This window comes from Hippoglossus stenolepis, chromosome 10 (genome assembly GCF_022539355.2).
Source record: "Hippoglossus stenolepis isolate QCI-W04-F060 chromosome 10, HSTE1.2, whole genome shotgun sequence".
Taxonomy (NCBI): domain Eukaryota; kingdom Metazoa; phylum Chordata; class Actinopteri; order Pleuronectiformes; family Pleuronectidae; genus Hippoglossus; species Hippoglossus stenolepis.
In genome coordinates, this window is record NC_061492.1 from 15,580,647 (window position 1) to 15,598,556 (window position 17,910).

Sequence of the window (17,910 nt, forward strand, 5' to 3'; positions counted from 1 at the left end):
TAGATAAGTCTTCAGATCATATGACTGGGGGGAAAAGAAAAAAAAGACTAATGCACTTATAATCTTTGTGATTTTATTCGGGCATGTTGGCATATCTCCAGCCAGAGTTATAACCATATCTAGATTGCAGTGGTTACCCTCCTACCCTTTCTCCACTTTTTATAGCTGCAATTGACCTACGCTCTCCCACCTGAAATAACACAGAGGAAGAGAGCAAAGCCTACACACACCCTGTAAGGTGCATGTGCACACACACACACATGCGTGCACAAACTGTCTCGCACAGAGCCATATCTCATTACCATCCTCCTGATAGTGCAGCCAGTGGGTGTTGCAAGAGGAGGAGGGAAAGAGAGCAAGACACTGAGCTTTAGAGAGAGAGAGGGAGAGAGGGGAAGAGGAGGAGGACAGGCAGAGAACCAGAGCGAGCGTTATCGAGAGGGACAACACTCAGCAACACAACAAGAGATCCGCATGGGAACAGCAGCTCACTGGAAAAGCAGAGGCATAAGAGATATAGAGGCAGGGTAGAGGAGGTGGTGTGCAAGACATACGTGTCAGAGCCTGAGGATCTGTAAGTGTGTGAGTGGGTGTGTGGGTGTGGGTGTGTGTGTGTGTGTGTGTGTGTGCGCGTGTGTGCTCTCCTGAGGCCGTGGCAGCCATGGCGTCAGAGCCCAGCGCCCAGTCCAGGGTGATGTTCCAGGCAAAGGACAAAACAGAGGAGCCGGCTCACCGCAAGCTGGGCAAGCTGACGGTCAAGTACAACCGCAAGGACCTGCAGAGGCGGCTGGATATTGAGGAGTGGATCGACGGACAGCTGCACCTGCTGTTTGACTGCGAGGTAGGGTAGGGCGGTACACTGTGGTGGGTGCCTGAGGAGGTGAGGTGAAGGGTGCATGGGAGGCAGTGAACTGCTCATAGATGCCCGTGGTGGTCCATCCATCATGTGTGAGAGATTACAGCGACCTAAAGGAGGAGTGGGTGGGAGGCGAGTGGCTGCTCTGTCGTGGCTGCCGTCTTTGGCTCACAAGCCCTCATGTGTCATCATCCCATCAGAGGAACAGTGTTTTCCCACACTGATGAGATAAGTCTTGCCAAGATACGATGTCTAATTACAGTCATTTGAAAGCCTGTTGCAACCCTCATGACTCACCTCTTACGTCACTTTATACACATGGTTGCCATATGGTTACATTTTACCAGAATTGAGTAATTTTGGTGATGGGTTTACACAGCGTGAGAAAATGTAATTTACATTCTAGGATCAGTAACAAACGAAACAAGCACCAGGACATTTTCACTGTAACTGTGTGATATAGTAATAAAGAAGTGTTAGAGAAAGACAGAAAAAAATGATATTTTATGTTTGAATGCACATTATATGTAGTTTTATAATGTTTTAATACTGTGTGTGTGTGTATACTTGTACATCTTTGTGAGGGCCATTTTGAGCTCAGAACTAACAGAGCAATGACATTTAGGTTTAGGCCTAAAATTAGGATTAAGGTTAGGTTGTGTGTGTGTGTGTGTGTGTGTGTGTGTGTGTGTGTGTGTGTGTGTGTGTGTGTGTGTGTGTGTGTGTGTGTGTGTGTGTGTGTGTGTGTGTGTGTGTGTGTCCTTTCTCTGTTTGCAGACATATACAAGTTACTATTCTTAATTGAAAATATATACACCTAAATACACCTAATAATATACTTTGATAGTGTCCCATGTATAGAGGATGGTTTATGATGATAGTGATTATTAGAGAACTTGACTGTATATAAACATATATGCTGTACGATAGGGTGTTGTATTAACACAGTACATGTATGAACACAAGAGTTATGACATGGAAACGTGCTCATTATTATTATAGTGATCTTATTTAATGGCCTTATTACACACATGGTTGGGTTTGTTACATATTTAAGGGGTTACAGCGAGACGTTAGCCATCTCCCACACACAGCTCAACTCTTCTGTATAGTGGGACTCAATCCAGTTATGTCAGAGGCTCCATATTGATTCGCTTGGCATTCTCTGAGGGGAAACCATGGCAACAGATGTCTCCTCGCCCACGTGAGGCAGCGCGGTGCACACAGAGGAATTAGGGGTGTCTGGTGAGGAGCACTAGGATTCCTAATGACGCTGCAGATCGGATGACAGCACCGCCTCCGTTTCATGGCGGAGACGACAAGAGTCAGAGTGTTTCTCAGTTATGTCTCAAACCACATGGAGAGGAAACTGTTTCATGGTCTGCAGCCACCTCAATGTCTGGTTCCCTCTTTCACTGCCAAGTTGCCTTTTTAAATAGGGTGTATACTGTACTGATGCTGCAGAGAGGGCATGCATGTACATCCATCTGACTGTGGTGATAGCTCCAGGGATTTTTTAAATATTGTGCACACTACTTATTTTATAATTGTAATTTATGCCTGTGACGGATAAAGAAGGGAGGAGTAGATAAAATGATTGGAAACCAGGACATGAAGATAACAAAAGCAGATCTGATGTCTTTTCCTGTTTATTCTTTTGATCTTGACCCAAAAAACGTGTGATTAGGTCCCATTTGTAGCCGTTCATGCTCTGACTCTGACATAAGTGTTAATGTGCAGCACATGCACAGCGCAGATAAAGTGAATGTGCATGTACAATCTACAAGACTTGATATTTGCATTAGTCACTTGTGTGGAATCAGTCTTGTCCATGTGCACTGGCCACTGTAATGAATTTTGCATCGGCTCAGGGCAAGTATACTCTGTGTCTTCCGCGTGGAAGCATTTATCAGTCCCTTGTGTCACCGGCTGAATTATTAAACCCCATCTCCAATTCAAACAAGTGCTGCCTCGGTCTGGAGCGGCCGTCCTCTTTGCAAACTTCACACCCTTTGAGAAATGTGTGAAAAACTGTTCTCAATATACGTGTAAATGGTGAGCAACATTTAGGCCTGTGTGTGAGGAGTAAGTCAGAGCCTGGATCAGTGTTTCCATAATCTACATTTTATTGAAATTATTTGGGAGAAACTTATACTATATATGATTAAATTAGCTCAAGTTATAGTGTAACCACAGCATTGTTCTGAGTTTTAGTTCTTAGAATTTGTCCAATACTTTCTAGAATGGACAAAAGGGTTTGGACGGTTTGAAACCTCTTTTGCCTGTTGAAACTTTCCCATCTCATAGTGTACAGTTAATGAATATTATGATGTTTGAGCAGCTCGTGCCTCAGGCAGGAAAAGGGAAGGCTACGATAAGTCAAACACAGCTCGGGTATCTTCTCAAAACAGCAACACTTCCTGGGCATGTCTTCCTTTAAATTGAAAATAACACAGATCCAACCTGCATGTGATGTTGATGTTTTGTTGATGAAAGGTCAGTGGATTAATGTGTATACGTAGAGAATAGATCTGTAAACCAAAGCCTTTATTGCTTCACATGTCTGGAAATAGCATGAATTTGATCATTTCTATCTGTTAAGCCAGTTAGTTTATCTTAGCTTAGCATAAACACTGTAAATGGTGGGAAACTGCTAGCCTGATTATATCAAAAGATATCTCTAAAGCTATTAAGCTAAAGGTGCTTTGAGACATGCACTGAACTCTGGAGATCCTCTGGAGTAATATTTGTATGTGTGGACACAAATGTCCAAGTGAGAGCTTCCGGACTTTCTGCAGCGATTCTCTTTCTGGCCCCCTGGTATAAAGTTTGCAGAAAGTCTGAGGGAGCTGATGTAAGAAAACAGCAGGAGATTCCCTGTAGAATTCATCGTGAGCTAGTGGGGGTGGTGATGACGCGTCTAACACTCTCTTGAAGACGTCAAGAGAGTTTGTCACAAAAATGAATCCTGATTCACTGGGGGGCATGAATATAAATATTCAGTTCCACAGTTTCGCAGCACTTCAAGGGCTGATTGACTGCTCTGTCTTTGGGCAATTTTCGTAAACGATGGAGTTCCCTAAACAAAGTGTTTCTCCAGTGCAACAAGACAAAGTAGAATAACATAAATAAAATGTTAGGGGGTTGTGTAGGAAATACATTTAAATGATCACACTACCACTGTGAGTGCAGATAATCACTCCTCACACGACAATAAAGAAGTATTCCTGAATTATAAATTGCAGCGGAGGTCATCTTATCTCGACAACGTCCAACTGCTTATTATTTGGACTGCATCTGCACTGCTGTCTGAACCAGAGAAGCTCTGAGAACCACTTTGATATTCATGGATTCCAATATTAGTGCCAACATTCATTTTAGCTTCAGTCTGCTGCTTTTAACTTAAAAAAGTGCTGCTGAGACACTTCTGCCCAGAGGCCTGATTAAAATGCTATTTTCCTCTGACAATGAGGGTAAATCTCAACAAGCTGAGGATTTTGACTGCGTACATTATGAAACAGTAACTGGGAGGGTTGTGCTAGTGGAAATGTCTCTCATTGATATTCAGTGGTGCTCTGCATGGACCTGCAGTCACAGAGTGGGTTTAAGAGCAAAGTAGATATAGGAGCAGCTTGTATATTTTTAAGTTTATCAATTTTTTACACTTAGAGCTCATGTAGTATCGGATTTATTCTATAGGCCTACTTACTAGACATGGAGCACTCTATAAGTCTGAATATCAGCCACCACAATCATATTGCATCAAATGAGAGCAGTTATTTATATATTTATTGATATGTACTGCCAAGAAAATACATATTTTGTTAATAAGTCAGCGTTTTTGCAGTTAAGTATAAATGGCTGCCAATTATCACCCTACAAATGCTAATGTCTTATCTATAGATTTTAGATATCTATAGGTTTGTTTAATTTATTTTTTAAAATGGTTTCAGGATATTCTATTCTATTCTATATGATTCTATTAATTATCCTATTCTTTTGTGTCTTGCTCTATTATGTATTTTGTGTGTTTGTTGTGTGTTTTCTCTTGTCTGTGTTTCAATGAGCTGGCCAAGACACATTCCAATCGGCTCAGGAGTTATGGGAATAAAGTAGTGAATCTTGAATCAAGCTGCATGTTCTAGACTACGAAAACACAGCATTACTGCTAAAATGTTACATCGGCAATGCTTCGTAGCTGCAACTGGAAAAGAGGCTGATAGACTAGAATATTCTGCACTTTATCAAGCACACAAAACCGTACAAGTATAGTGCTGTATCTCACCACAGCCCAACAAATCGGAGGTGGTAAAGCAAAACCCACACAGAACAGAAATGCACAGCATGGAGTGAAAAAAGAAACAAAGAGCCCTGTATGCATCCCACAGACATCAGCAGAATCACACGGGGTCCACTCTGGCAGCGTGTATCAGTTAGAGAGGACACAGGGGACTCTGAAGGTGGGTCCATCTTATTCCGCCACTCAGCACTCCAACATTGATTAGTTCTCTCCTCATCCAGAAAGCTGCTCCATCCTCAGCAGCCATGAAAACCCCCCAACCGGAAAATATTCCTCTTAAAAAGTGGCCCCGCTTGACAAATATATTAGAGTGCTTGTGCTGACTCCAGATATCTTCAGGATTCGTACAGTGAGCACTCCTCATTCCCTCTGAAAATGTAGTTGATAGGTGTGGATAAGAGCAAGCGACATTACTTTGCTATATTTGCTTTTTATAACTTGGGACTCTGAGCCCTCTTATTTTTAACAATCTTTACACAAGGTTACACAATCTTTGCGACAGAAACACAGATCACTATATCCCAGTCAATGCTGCCCATGGGTTTGTATTTGAATTCCCAACCAATCTGTGATTAAAATATTCTTTGTAAAACGTTTGAAAAGGAAATACACTGTCAGTGATGTCTGAGCTACAGTGTAAATGCCAGCAGGATAAACCATCCATGAAATGTGATGGTGGCATGTGGCAGATACGGTCTCCAGGAGCCCTTTTGCCTTCACGCCTCAGCGCTCTTCAGCTTGGCTCATCATCATCACTCAAATCATTGTTATTTGCAAATCTTCTGGAAGAAAACTGTATTTATTCCTGCAATACAACCTTCAGTAATAACACACACTGAGGTGATAAAAGTAAGGATTTGACCCTTTTTAAATTTGACATCCAAAATGCTTATATGCCGCTGTGCAGCAGAGAAATCCCTGTCATGTCACATCACATCCCGGATCACTTCTTTCACTTTCTTTTCCTTCTCAGTGACTCTGCTCACTAGGTCTTACCACCATGGGTGAATGGATGCCAAGAGGCCCACTTAATACAGCCTAATTTGCAAGAGCTTTTGAAGCATGCGGAAAGACAGGCATGAACATTAAAGTCAAAGAGGATTATTGAGAAATATTCTGTTGAACTTATTTCTCCCTTATATTTACCTCTGCTCTCACAGGAGGAGGAGATCCCGGAGTTAGAGATCGACATAGATGAGCTCCTGGAGCTGACAGATGAAGGCCAGAGAACCCGGCTGCAGGTAAAACTGTGCGAGTGCAAGTTGCCCTAACATATTCATATATTCAGTCATTTACTAGCGGGGGCTACTTAATGGAACTGGGCGGCAAAAGGGCAAACAATTGACAAAGTCCAGGGGCGGATCCAGGGTTTGGGGCCATGGGGGCACAGGCCCTAGCTGCAATCTGATTGGCCCCTGTCTTGTCAGTAGTCTTTCTTTTATTAACTAGTCACTCTTTAACAAAAATTAAATTTTGTTTGTTTTCTAAGCTGTTTTGAAGAAAACAAGGGAAGAACAACAAGGAACAATTTTCTAAATATATTAAGTGGTGTGTGGCACAATATACAAGGAATGACTTAAATGTGCACCTTACTGAATCAGGAATTGAATATGGATGTTGGACAAATAATTGGCCCTTCTGTGTAAATTGTGGCCCCTTAATAGCCCCCAATGTAGAACAAACCTAGATGTGCCACTGCCTGAGACCCAGGAGTCAAACATTCTGGCCAAAGAAGTTGCACATTTAAACATCATGTTCCTCGGTGACACTTAGGCACACACCTGACTATTTGCTATGTGGGGTAATAGCGTAACAAACACTTGACCCTTGCTGGAATCCCATGTTGCAATGTTTGCAGTGAAAAAAGCAGTGTCCAGCGTTGTGTGTGAGCCTGTTTGTTTGTGTTTTTGTTAGGAGCTGTTGCAGGAATGCGGGAAGCCAAAAGAGGTGAGACCAAAAACATGCACGACTTATATGAAATAAAATAAATCATTCAACTGAACTAAAGAAATCTATTTTCTTTGTCCTCCCCACAGGATTTTATCAACGGCCTGCTCTACAGGATAAAGGGTCTGCGTAAAATGTCAGGTCCCTTGAAGAAATAATTTTAGGTCAAATAAATTATTGAGACAGTGCGGGGCTTCTGTATCTTCCCATCATCCGAAGAGGTTAACTGTTTAGACGGCAGTACGTGCGGTTCACGTTTGGGGATCTCTTCCCGGGTCAGTATCAGTCTGACACCAGAGCAGTTGGGTTTTGAATAGATTTTCTTTATTATTATTATTATTTCACTTTCATGTATGGACTGCTAAAACATTTTGTTTCCCATTAACCAATAATGCACATGAGATAAAAGCTGTTATGCCTATTACTCAGACAGACTGGGTTTTTTTTGTGTAAGACTGTACATTTTCATTTGCCTATTTATGTACATAAATATTTTTGTTCTGATGACAGTGTTGTAAGTTAAAATAAAAATTGAACATTTTCAAGACAAGGCTGTTGATGAATTGTCAAAAGGGTTAAGTGTGATTCCACAAGCACAGGCGATCATATGACTGGCCAACAGGTATCAGAAATTATTCATCCTCCATATACAAATAAATATTGACATGTCCATAACACCAAGCAGTTTAAAAAAACATTTAAATATACCGTTACTGCTCTAAAACACTTGTCTTTAAAGGAGGATAATGTCGTACAGTCCAGACTTTCAGTCCGATATTCCCAGAAAACATGGGTGTGTTGTGCTTTCAGCGGTGATGGAGACAAAGGGGACGTTGACATGTCAAGTCCAGGAGTAAACACAGTGCAATCAGCAGCAGGAGGGTCCATTAAGTATGCGTCCATTATCCTCCTCATCCATTTCCTGTCTGTGGTGCGTGCATGACAAGGCCAGAAAAAAAAAAGGCAAACACAGTAACGGCCTCCATGCAAACCTTAATGGAGACAAGCCCCTAGAGGAGAGTGTAATTATGGTTTCTCCTCAGCTAGACAGTAATGCATAGTGATGAAACTGCACTCTGGCCATCTCCCTGACATACACAGAGGGTCTCTCGGCCAAGTGGCTCCATTGTAGTAATTTGCTATGTCCGACCACCATTTCCACTTTTGCTTCTCTGACCTCCATACTGTAATGCTACACCTCTGACAAGACCTGCCAGACGGAGACGCTTTTGTCAAGTAATGATAACTTTAATCCCAAAAAAGAGGCTTCGATGTTAGAAATAAAACTGCTTCCTCTCAGAGGCGTGACAGCGCTCTACACTTGTGTTTCCCTCCTAATGAAATTACACACAAGGACAAGAAGGGGCGATACTCATGTCAGACTCACAGCCAAACATAGATTACAAGAGTGACTGCAGTGCCTGCCAAAAAGATAACAAAGCCCTCAGTAATCCTTTTATACCGACTCCTCTATGCTTCTTCAGTCTACAGCTGACAGTAGGTCTGGGACAGTACATCATTCCAGATGAGCTCATGACGTGTCTGCCTTCTCTCTCTGTGATGTCAATTACAAAAAAATAATGATAAAATGGTGACAAGTGCAAAGAGAGACTTAGATGAGCCTTTGCTGCTTTTAAGAAGTGGGACAAGTGACAGAAAAAAACCCTAAAGCTTCTTATTAAGTTGGACAGGTGAGAACTTTTCTGTGTGCAAAAGCTGAATAGTTTTTTTTTTCAAAAATACAAACACTGTCTACCAGCATCTGTAAGATTACTTACCTCTATTCTTATACATTACAGAAAAAATAAGAGCTATGTTCCACTTATTATATTTATATATATTATATCACATGTATATCCATTGTGTCTTTACCTATTCAATTAATCTAGATCAGTGTTTGCAATTACAGAAAACAAATGCTGCTTTCCTTTGTTTATACCATGTTGGACAGATAAGATGAGATACGTTAAGAGTTTAAAATTAGCCATTCTGCACTGCTTTAGATAACATGTAGTGTTTCTATCTCTTTTTTTTTTAACAATAATAGGTCACTTAAGGCTAAAGCACAGCTCTAAGGATGATGACTGACAAGAGCCTGATAAGGCAAAAATATCTGCAGCACAGTCCAACTATCATGTCTTCCTCTTCTTCTTTGGCGCAGTGTAGTTAGTGGTGCGATGCTCCATCCTGTCATATTTATCATGGCCTTCCCTGGGGAGATAATGGGAGTGTAGATTGATAATTCATCACAATAAATACTTCATAGTCAGGCTGCTTAACAGTATGGCAGCAGGCGGCCGACAATGTATCTGGGTCGTGGTATACATTCCAAATCACAGGCGTCTTTTCTTTGGCATTGAGGTTAAGATTTCCATACAAAGCTGAGTGGAAAACCAGAGCTTTTGCAGAGTTTTTTTTTGTCAGTTTACCTGAAGCATCGGTTGCAGTAAAGGTCTCCGTCACAGGTGTGACAGCGAATCGTGGCGTCATGGTTACAGATGCAGCACCATGGAAGATCCTCCTCATCGCTGTCTGATGGCTGATGTGCTACGGCCGCTGATGGAATCCTACTTTTTGGTTGTGGAGCCTGTGTTTTTAAAACACACCAGAACAACCAGGGATTAAATGTTATTCTGTCTAATAGTATGAATATTTTAAATTGGTTGTTCAGTACCTGTTTCTTTGAAGTCTTCTTCTTTTCTGTGTTCTTTGGTCCACACTGTTCTAAAGGGATGTTGTAGCCACTGGCCTCATCCAGTGCAGCTTCTTCTGAGAGCTGGAAAAAATAATCTGAAAAATCTGTATTTCACATTACAAATGTGGCAAAATAGCAGCCCCTTGTGGTTGCCCTGATTGATTTGAGTTTGCTCTCAATGACCTTTAAAGGTGTCATATGTACTTAGTAACACATTCATTGCGTTAGTTTCATTATCATCAATGTTAAAATATAAGTTTATTTTTCCTTAAGCCCCACACCTGTTTCAACACTCTCTTCACAGCTTCCTCCTCAGTCTCCTCATCACTGTCTGGATGCTGGAAGTCCTCCATAGTAACTACAAATGACGTGGGAAAAAAACAGTGACAGGTTTCTGATACACAAGCACATTAACACTATAATCAATGCAACAATGATTAAAGCGCTTATTGTATATTATCATACTGGGTTACTATAAATAATAGATATGGTAAAGAGAGCAGTATGTACCTTTGTCTGGGTCCTGCCCCTTCAGCTGGGCCAGTCTCTTGGCCATGTGGAGGATCTGATCCTGGGAATGCTGCTCCGTCCTCAGCTCCGCCATGGCCTCCTCCAGCAGACGGGCCTTCTCAGCCTCCAGCTGCTTTTGCGCATCCTGGTGCACATCCTGGTTCTCCTCCAAATTCTCATCCAGTATTCCCCCCTCCCCCTTGTTGAGATCGTTCATACGCCCATCCACATCTGCAGGGACAAATATAGGTCTTAGCCAATTTGGAAGATCTACAGAGCAGCTGAACGAAAGTGTCACATTTGTTGCCTGATTCAACCAACTGACAACGCAAGATTATTACAAATTGATGTGGTCATTGTATAAGGCCTGTAAAACGATTAACTGAATATGTGTGAAAACAGTGGCAAGAGTAAGAGCTTACTGCCCTCTGGATTTGAGTGCTGGTCATCAATGGCAACTTCCTCTGTCATCTGACTGAGCAGATCATTGGCTAGTTCAGTCTGAGTCCTGCCATCGGGAGGCTGGTGCACCTGAACAGATGAGCACACAAAGTACGGTTACTGGAAAGCAATTATATCAAACTATTTACAGGGTTTATGCAGGTTTTAGAAGGTTAAATTTGAAGTCTTGGTAAGAGCATGATAAATGAAATTTATGTCAGCTATTAGTTATCAGTTCCATGTTGGTGTTGTTCGTAGTTTTATTACAGCGTGCTCATATCTGTATCATTGAGAAAGAACTACAACACACAGAGACATTTCAAAACTCAGTATGACTCCAAAACATTTATCTTAAAAAATATTTCAAAGCATGAAAGAAGTAGCATTTAATGAACATTTACATAATTAAGAACTACCTGAACATACTTGAGACCTAGTCAGAAATAATTTAATGTATTTAGGAATTTCTAAGACCTAAAATTCAGATTATTACTTTTTTATTTTTGGGACCCAGCACAAACCCAATATTTAGCATCCAGTTCCTTTTAAACAGCGTCAAATGCTTTGAGCTGTCACTGAGCCTTGCTGCAAAAGGCCTATGAAGTTTCAAACAAGTATGGAGGGGTTCATCTCACTGGTGGAGGGGCTTGAGATGGTGGAGGCTGACCCCTCAGAGCTGCCAAACGATCCTCCATCTCCTCTGCAGAAGGCACCGGCCGGCTGGGAGCTTTCAAAGCAGCGAGGCGAGACTCAATCTCCTTCTCAGAGGGGATAGACTCTGAGGAAAACGTAAAAAGGCAAAAAAATGACTTCTGCAAATAGGTAAAATATTATTTCTACAACTGTGTGTTCAAATTAAAGTAGCAGCTGCTAAAGATCTGATTTTCTTACTGGGTGCAGTGTCCTCTTTGAGCTTCTGAAGTCTGTCAGCAATAGCCTGATCTTCTTTACTCAGGCCTTTGGTTGGTATGTGACCTGCTTTGCTGAGTCTACTGCCTCCATGTGCAAGAGGCTGCGACGACTGACCCTGCTGTTTGGCCTCAAACGCAGCGACACGTCTACGGAAGAAATATGATCCTTAAATATCACTGCTGTGTTGACAAAGTGTCTCTAAAAAAATTTTTTTAAAAAAGAATCTCATGCACTGACTTTTTGTAATTCTCAGGAGGAGACCATCTTCCAGCACTGTTCGGAGACTCCCCACTAAATACAGAGGAGATGGTGGACAAGTAGGAAACTTTAAGCGTCACAAAACCACACTCATCTTATGTCATCCTGCATGGTTTCCTCCTTTACCTTGTCAGATTGCCATGGCACTGTTTACACACCTTCTGCTGGGTGTTGCCACAGCGAGGGACCACAGCGGCGAACGACAAGCAGCCGGAGCAGAAGGAGCGGCCGCAGTTCTTACAGCCCAGCTGAGGGAACAGCACAAGGTGAATCACACTGTCTCCTCTCCTGCAAAGCGTTTCACTGTGTGTGTGTGACTGATGGAAGCTAGCCACCTTACCTCCTTCTTGAACAGGCTGAACTTTGATGCACAGCAGACACAGCGGTTGTCCATGTCGACACGTGGAGAGACTCATGTGACAGGCGGTTTAAATGTTTCCGTAACTACTATTGTGGGTAAAAAAAAATGCGACCTACACTCTACGTACGATCATTTAGCAACTAGCTAACTGTTTCCAACCTGTCAGTGTCGCTGCAATCAAACCCGGAATCAACCCGGAAGATGCGTCGCGATGCGTCAATATCCGTTTTCCGGTTTCTCCCTCGACCAATCAGCTTTCTCCAAATTCTCTGGCGGTCCCCGTTCAAAACAGAAGATCCGACCGTTCCAAAGCGAGTCGCGCTGCAGCTTTGTACGTGTGGTTGAACCCGGAAAAAGAGACACAACCGAGGCTTGTAAACGGTATGAAAAGATATGATTTTATGCTGCAATTGTTTTATTTAGTTACAGTCGACTGGTAAATCACGCCGATGTCAAGAACGACAAGGAAACCCATCGAGCAAAAGCGCACATTAGCTAGCTTGTGTGTTAGCTCCCCACGTCATGACCTCACGATCGTTAGCATCCCCCTCAGTCTCTGTAGTGACTGCACTGTTTTGTTTCTGTGCTGCATGTTATGTTATGTTATGTGATGTAAGAGTATGTCGTGGCAATTTCTCACTTTAACAATGAGGAACGAGACACAAGTTTAAACCCAGAATAATAACAATCATGACTTTGATAATGAGTGTATAGTAGACTATGTTTTTATCATTCATGAAAATGCACCACAGTGTGCTTTACAAACATAGTTAGACATTTTAAAAGAGGCTTCAAGTTAAAGGAAATTAAATAAACAACAACTTTAAAGCTGCTAAAGTATAAGTTTAACTCTGTAGGTCAAACCAAAAGATTTCTGTCTGAATAATTGTCATTTTATTAAGACGTTTAATGTAATGGGAAGCTACACAAAAGTTACCAGCAGTAAGAACTATGACAATTTTGGGCTGTGAACAACAAGCCTTTATCATTATCAGTAAATCTGCAAATGATTTAATTTTTAATATTACAATCAGTTTTCTTCACTCTAAAATGTCAAATAACAATAAATACAAGAAAGGAGACTTGATGTAATGTCTTTGTGTGTCTTTCCCCCCCCAAAAAAATTTAGTTAATGCTTTATATAAAACATAGAAAATCCGCAAATCTCCATACTGGAGTAGCAGGGACCAAAGAACGGTCTTGTCTACTTGGTTAAATTGCTATAGCTATTATAAAAGGCACTTATCAAAAGTAACTGTTGCACTTGTTTTCTTTTTGTAGAGATCTCGTTTTAATTTCCACGATGGCAGAAGGAGGAGATGTGGAGTGGGAGCTGAGCAAAGAAAACATCCAGCCCCTGCGGCGGGGCAGAGCCATATCAGCCTTACACCAAGCACTGAGTCAACAACAGGATGGACTCAGCTCGGCCGTCAACCAACAGAGACAGTATGGATTAGCTTTAATATGTTGCAACTGGGTTGGGTGATCATAACTTTTGTTGAATTACTCTCAACAGTTTTCACATAATAATGGAAATTTTGTGACTTTGTTTTGTCTCTCTAGGGCCTTTGAGGCTGAACTGCGGACGTATGAAGGAGATGATCCGCTTGATGTTTACGATCGGTAAGCGAAATATGGAAACAGTAGAGTGTAGTCATATGAGTTGCTCTTAAATCTGAGAGGTTTTATTTGGAATACTGATGTTCTGTCTTTTCCAGGTATATAAAGTGGACAGAGCAAACCTTCCCTCAGGGTGGAAAAGAGAGTAACCTCACCACACTGTTGGAACGGGTCGTGACCAAATTCACAGATGAAAATAAATATCACAATGACCCTCGATATGTTGACCTCTGGATCAAATTTGTAAGTGTGTAAAATTTAGTTAACCCTTGCCCAATTTTGCTACTTATACTTGACAAACGAATATGTGAGTAATAAATGTTGTCATATGTGTGTATGTCTTTAGGCAGAGAACTGCACAGAACCATTGGACACTTACAGGTACATGCAGGTGCAGGGAATAGGAGTGACTCAGCCATCCTTCTACATTGCCTGGTCTGAGGAGTATGAGAATCAAGGCAATTGTCGCAAAGCAGATCTGGTCTACCAGGAGGGATTCAAGAAATGTGCTGAGCCGCATGATAAGCTTCTACAGTTTCACAAGTATGGATCAATACAATACAATTTGAAATATATAAAGGTCTAGGCCTGAAATGCAACTTTTTTTCCTTGTCCGTATCATGAGAGTTCACAATCCCAATTTTCTGTATTTTTTATCAAAGGGCTCTGCAGGCACGTGTGTCCCGACAGGTGATGATGAATGTTGAGGAGGGGGAAAGTGATGATGAGCCCAAAGAACCTGAGAGAGTTTCTCTGGTCGACCTCAAACATCGAGGGAAGAAAAGGGCCACTGCCCCCATCAACAGAACTGGGGCTGCAATCAGAAGTAAGCGAATACATATCTAAATTACACCTTTTAATATTATTAGATAAGATGTTTGATTTCAGTCTTTGATGGGGATTTTTTTATGGACAGATATTTCTGGAGGCCTGCAGTCACATGGAGCCCCAGTTTTGGGCAAAGCTTCAAACAGTCGCATGGTTGTCTTTGATGAAAATAAGACTCAAAGTGCTGGTCCATCAGAGCCTAGACACGAGTCCTGGATGGCTCCTCCCACTTCAAAGGCAAAGGAAAACGAGCAGAGACCAGAAAGATGGTGTGATGTCAAGGTATGAGACAAGCACATTTTACATTACTTAATTTAGTGGAGTATAATCCGGCCCTGTGTGTTTTAATACTTTAATGTTTTTATCCACCATAGATGCCCCAGAAGTCCAAATATGGACACACTCTTATGGCTCCACCGCCTCCCAAACCCACCTTCCAACCCTTTGTGGAGGAGTCAGACCAGCCTCCAACAATGTGAGTGACAACAGGAGTCTAACGTTTTCATTCACTTCTTTTTGTACTGAATTAAAACATGTCACATGTGCAGGGTTGGCATCGAGGTTAACAGCAAATATTCTAAATCGATTATATAATCAAAATGGCACAGTACTAAATACACTTTTTGACGGACAGGAGTCACTTCCATTGATTAAAAACTGAAACGTAGGTCAAGGTGACACCAACAACAACAGAAGGTTCACAACTCAACTCAAATGTGGAGACAGTGGTTTGCACTCAGAGCAATATAAAAAATCCTGTGGGGGAAAAACTTTGGATTTTGTTCAGTAGACTGCAAAATCTTGGGCACTCAAGACTTGGGCAATCTTAAAAATATGCACCCAAGTGATCATGGCCTCATGTTCAGAACTCGAAACAGCCATGTCTCATCTCAAACCCATAATGTGAAGGTATATACATGTTTATGATGAAATAAATAAACCTCATTGCATCAGTTTGCCCTCTTGTGGACATTATGCTCAAAAATGTATATTTAAATGTTCTTTTGTGTGTGAAAGAATAATCAAATGTAATTATTGGTCTATTTTGAAGCAACTTATAGTTAAAATGGATTTCTAACACTGAAATGAATAAATCAACAATTTAGATAATTAAGTCAAGTACTTCCTGTTACAATCTCCAAATTTTTATGATTTGCTACTTTTCTCTGTTAAATAAAAATCTGATATTTTAGGGCTGATGTTTGAACAAAGTTATTGTTGTGAATTTGTAATTTTTGCCTTTTAAAAATCATACAAATCTTTAAAAGAATAATAAATAGATTATTCAGTAGCGGGAACATGTATTAAGCCCTCTTTGTGGCTTAATTCTGAGATAATTCTTTTATTTAAGTGCATAATTCCTTCCCTCCCTCAGGACTCCATGTAAGATCAATCCAGCGGTGAACACGGTTTTATCAGCACGTAAGCCGTGCAAAGAAGAAACTCCTCTAAAGAGGCTCCAGGAGCACCATCAGCAGCGGAGAGAGGCAGAGTCGGGAAAGCCACAGGAGCAGAGCATGTACTGTAAAGAGCTGCTGCTCAGCGGCGCCACTGAATTCTGCTTTGAGGAACTGCGTGCTGAACGCTTCTTCAAAAAGATGGCACAGGAATCGCAGGAGGTCAGAGGTCAAAAGGATCAAGCTATTGCCGGGGCCACAAACTGAAGCATCTACAGAGACTAACCATTTGATTGCTCTTTTTTTCACGTATTTTCCTTCATTTTGACTTTGTCTGTAACTGTCATGTAATTACTGTTTTGCATTTTGTGTGATCCTGTTGTACATATTTTGTGGATAGAGCTCCAGTTACTCAGAAAAGTAAAAAGATAAAAGGGTTTAAGATGTGTAGAAACCTTTCAAGCTGAAGATGCTATTTTGGTTGGGTAGGATTCATTAAATATAGAACAGGAAGACAAGGAAATGGAAACTCCTGTACGGTCTGAACTGCAGCAACACACTTCACGATTTCAACAAACATCTGCTTCACAGTAGTAACATGGAACAGTATAGAATTGTATTTTATTGTGTCTAACTGCTACTCTAAATACTACTCAGTTGTTCCTAATTTCTCTCCCAGTCCGTTTATCCTTTTTTCGCTGAGGCATTGTTAAGAACAGTGCCTTTTATGAATACTGCCTTTTTAAAGTTTTAGTTTTTGGTTTGAGCAGATTCTCAGCTCAGTTCCACCACATTACAAAGATTTGAGCTGATTCAGCTGAGCTTCATGTCTCAACGTTCAATAAACCTGTTACAATGTCTGCCTGATGACTAGTGGGATTGTTATTTGTCTGTTTTTAGGCCGAGGAGGATTGTAATAATGCACTGTCAGCAGGGGGCATGCAAGGGAAAGCGTGGTTTGCCTTCCTGGTAATGGTGGTTGGATTACTAATGGGGCGCAAGGACAGTTTGATGCTGGGTGTAATCTGTCGCTGAAATTAAAGAGTCAACGTTTGCTGCCAAGAGTGAAAATAAACTGCAAGTAAAAAGTCATAAATGCCGTTATTGCTGTTTATTTTCATGGAGTTACTTCATTTAACTTTATCACTGTGGGCGACACTTGAGTCTTTGAAGAAACCCCAGCATTTGGCAGGCATGAGACTTTTATGAACACATCTTGCATTCAGCTGACCTGATGTTAATCATTGCCCAGGAGAGGTAACTTAGAGGCTCGTGACTTAAGTGGTGTGAATAAACCTTAATGGGTTGCGGAGACGGGATCCGCTTCATACACAGGCAGCTCACACTGACGAATGGCTGGAAGATAGGTGCTTGGCTCATTAGCAAGTGAAATCCCCCATTTGCAGTTGTGGGCAGAACAGGACTGCAGCTTTTCCCTAAGAGGCCACTATCCTGATGTACTAGGACACGGTGCTGCTGCTTTTTACGTGCACGTGGAGCAGCGGAGGAACAGACTTTAATCTCATACTGGAAATATGTCACAGCCAGCCAAGATCCGCTCAACTGGTGAGTTCCCAAACTGTCTACTTTAAAATTTGGGCTTAGCACTTAAGAGCAGCTGAAATTCAGTGATAAATGATAGGCAACATGATGCACTCACACCATAATAACACAGCATAACCACATCATAATGCATCCTCTATAGCTCGCTATTTGGCAGGACTTATTAAAAGCTCATCCCATGAAAGCAAGCAGCCAGTGTCTCCGATAGCGCGTCAGACGGAA

General features: G+C 41.5%; 3 protein-coding genes across 4 annotated transcripts; 2 read left to right on the plus strand and 1 right to left on the minus strand.

The window, feature by feature from the left end:
• Nucleotides 1-286: 286 nt before the first annotated feature.
• Nucleotides 287-7,653, plus strand: ppp1r14d (protein phosphatase 1 regulatory inhibitor subunit 14D). The gene is made up of 4 exons (XM_035167989.2): nucleotides 287-841; nucleotides 6,317-6,397; nucleotides 7,071-7,103; nucleotides 7,193-7,653. Exons 1-4 carry the CDS (start codon nucleotides 662-664, stop codon nucleotides 7,259-7,261), a joined length of 363 nt encoding a protein of 120 aa, XP_035023880.1. The 5' UTR covers nucleotides 287-661; the 3' UTR covers nucleotides 7,262-7,653.
• On the minus strand, nucleotides 7,406-12,502 carry zfyve19 (zinc finger, FYVE domain containing 19). Of its 2 annotated transcripts, none has more exons than XM_035167987.2 (11): nucleotides 12,260-12,502; nucleotides 12,046-12,167; nucleotides 11,899-11,952; nucleotides 11,641-11,807; nucleotides 11,385-11,527; nucleotides 10,731-10,839; nucleotides 10,309-10,539; nucleotides 10,080-10,156; nucleotides 9,778-9,879; nucleotides 9,533-9,690; nucleotides 7,406-9,314 (listed from the first exon to the last, which is right to left on the minus strand). In XM_035167987.2, exons 1-11 carry the CDS (start codon nucleotides 12,311-12,313, stop codon nucleotides 9,236-9,238), a joined length of 1,296 nt encoding a protein of 431 aa, XP_035023878.1. In that variant the 5' UTR covers nucleotides 12,314-12,502; the 3' UTR covers nucleotides 7,406-9,235. The 2 variants fall into 2 exon arrangements, with proteins under 2 accessions (XP_035023878.1, XP_035023879.1); XM_035167988.2 differs by having other exon boundaries at nucleotides 10,734-10,839; nucleotides 12,260-12,500.
• On the plus strand, nucleotides 12,463-16,985 carry bub1bb (BUB1 mitotic checkpoint serine/threonine kinase Bb). Its single transcript, XM_035167986.2, has 9 exons — nucleotides 12,463-12,661; nucleotides 13,562-13,726; nucleotides 13,844-13,903; nucleotides 13,999-14,143; nucleotides 14,247-14,443; nucleotides 14,563-14,726; nucleotides 14,817-15,010; nucleotides 15,103-15,203; nucleotides 16,104-16,985. Exons 1-9 carry the CDS (start codon nucleotides 12,492-12,494, stop codon nucleotides 16,390-16,392), a joined length of 1,485 nt encoding a protein of 494 aa, XP_035023877.1. The 5' UTR covers nucleotides 12,463-12,491; the 3' UTR covers nucleotides 16,393-16,985.
• The last annotated feature ends 925 nt before the right edge of the window (nucleotides 16,986-17,910 follow it).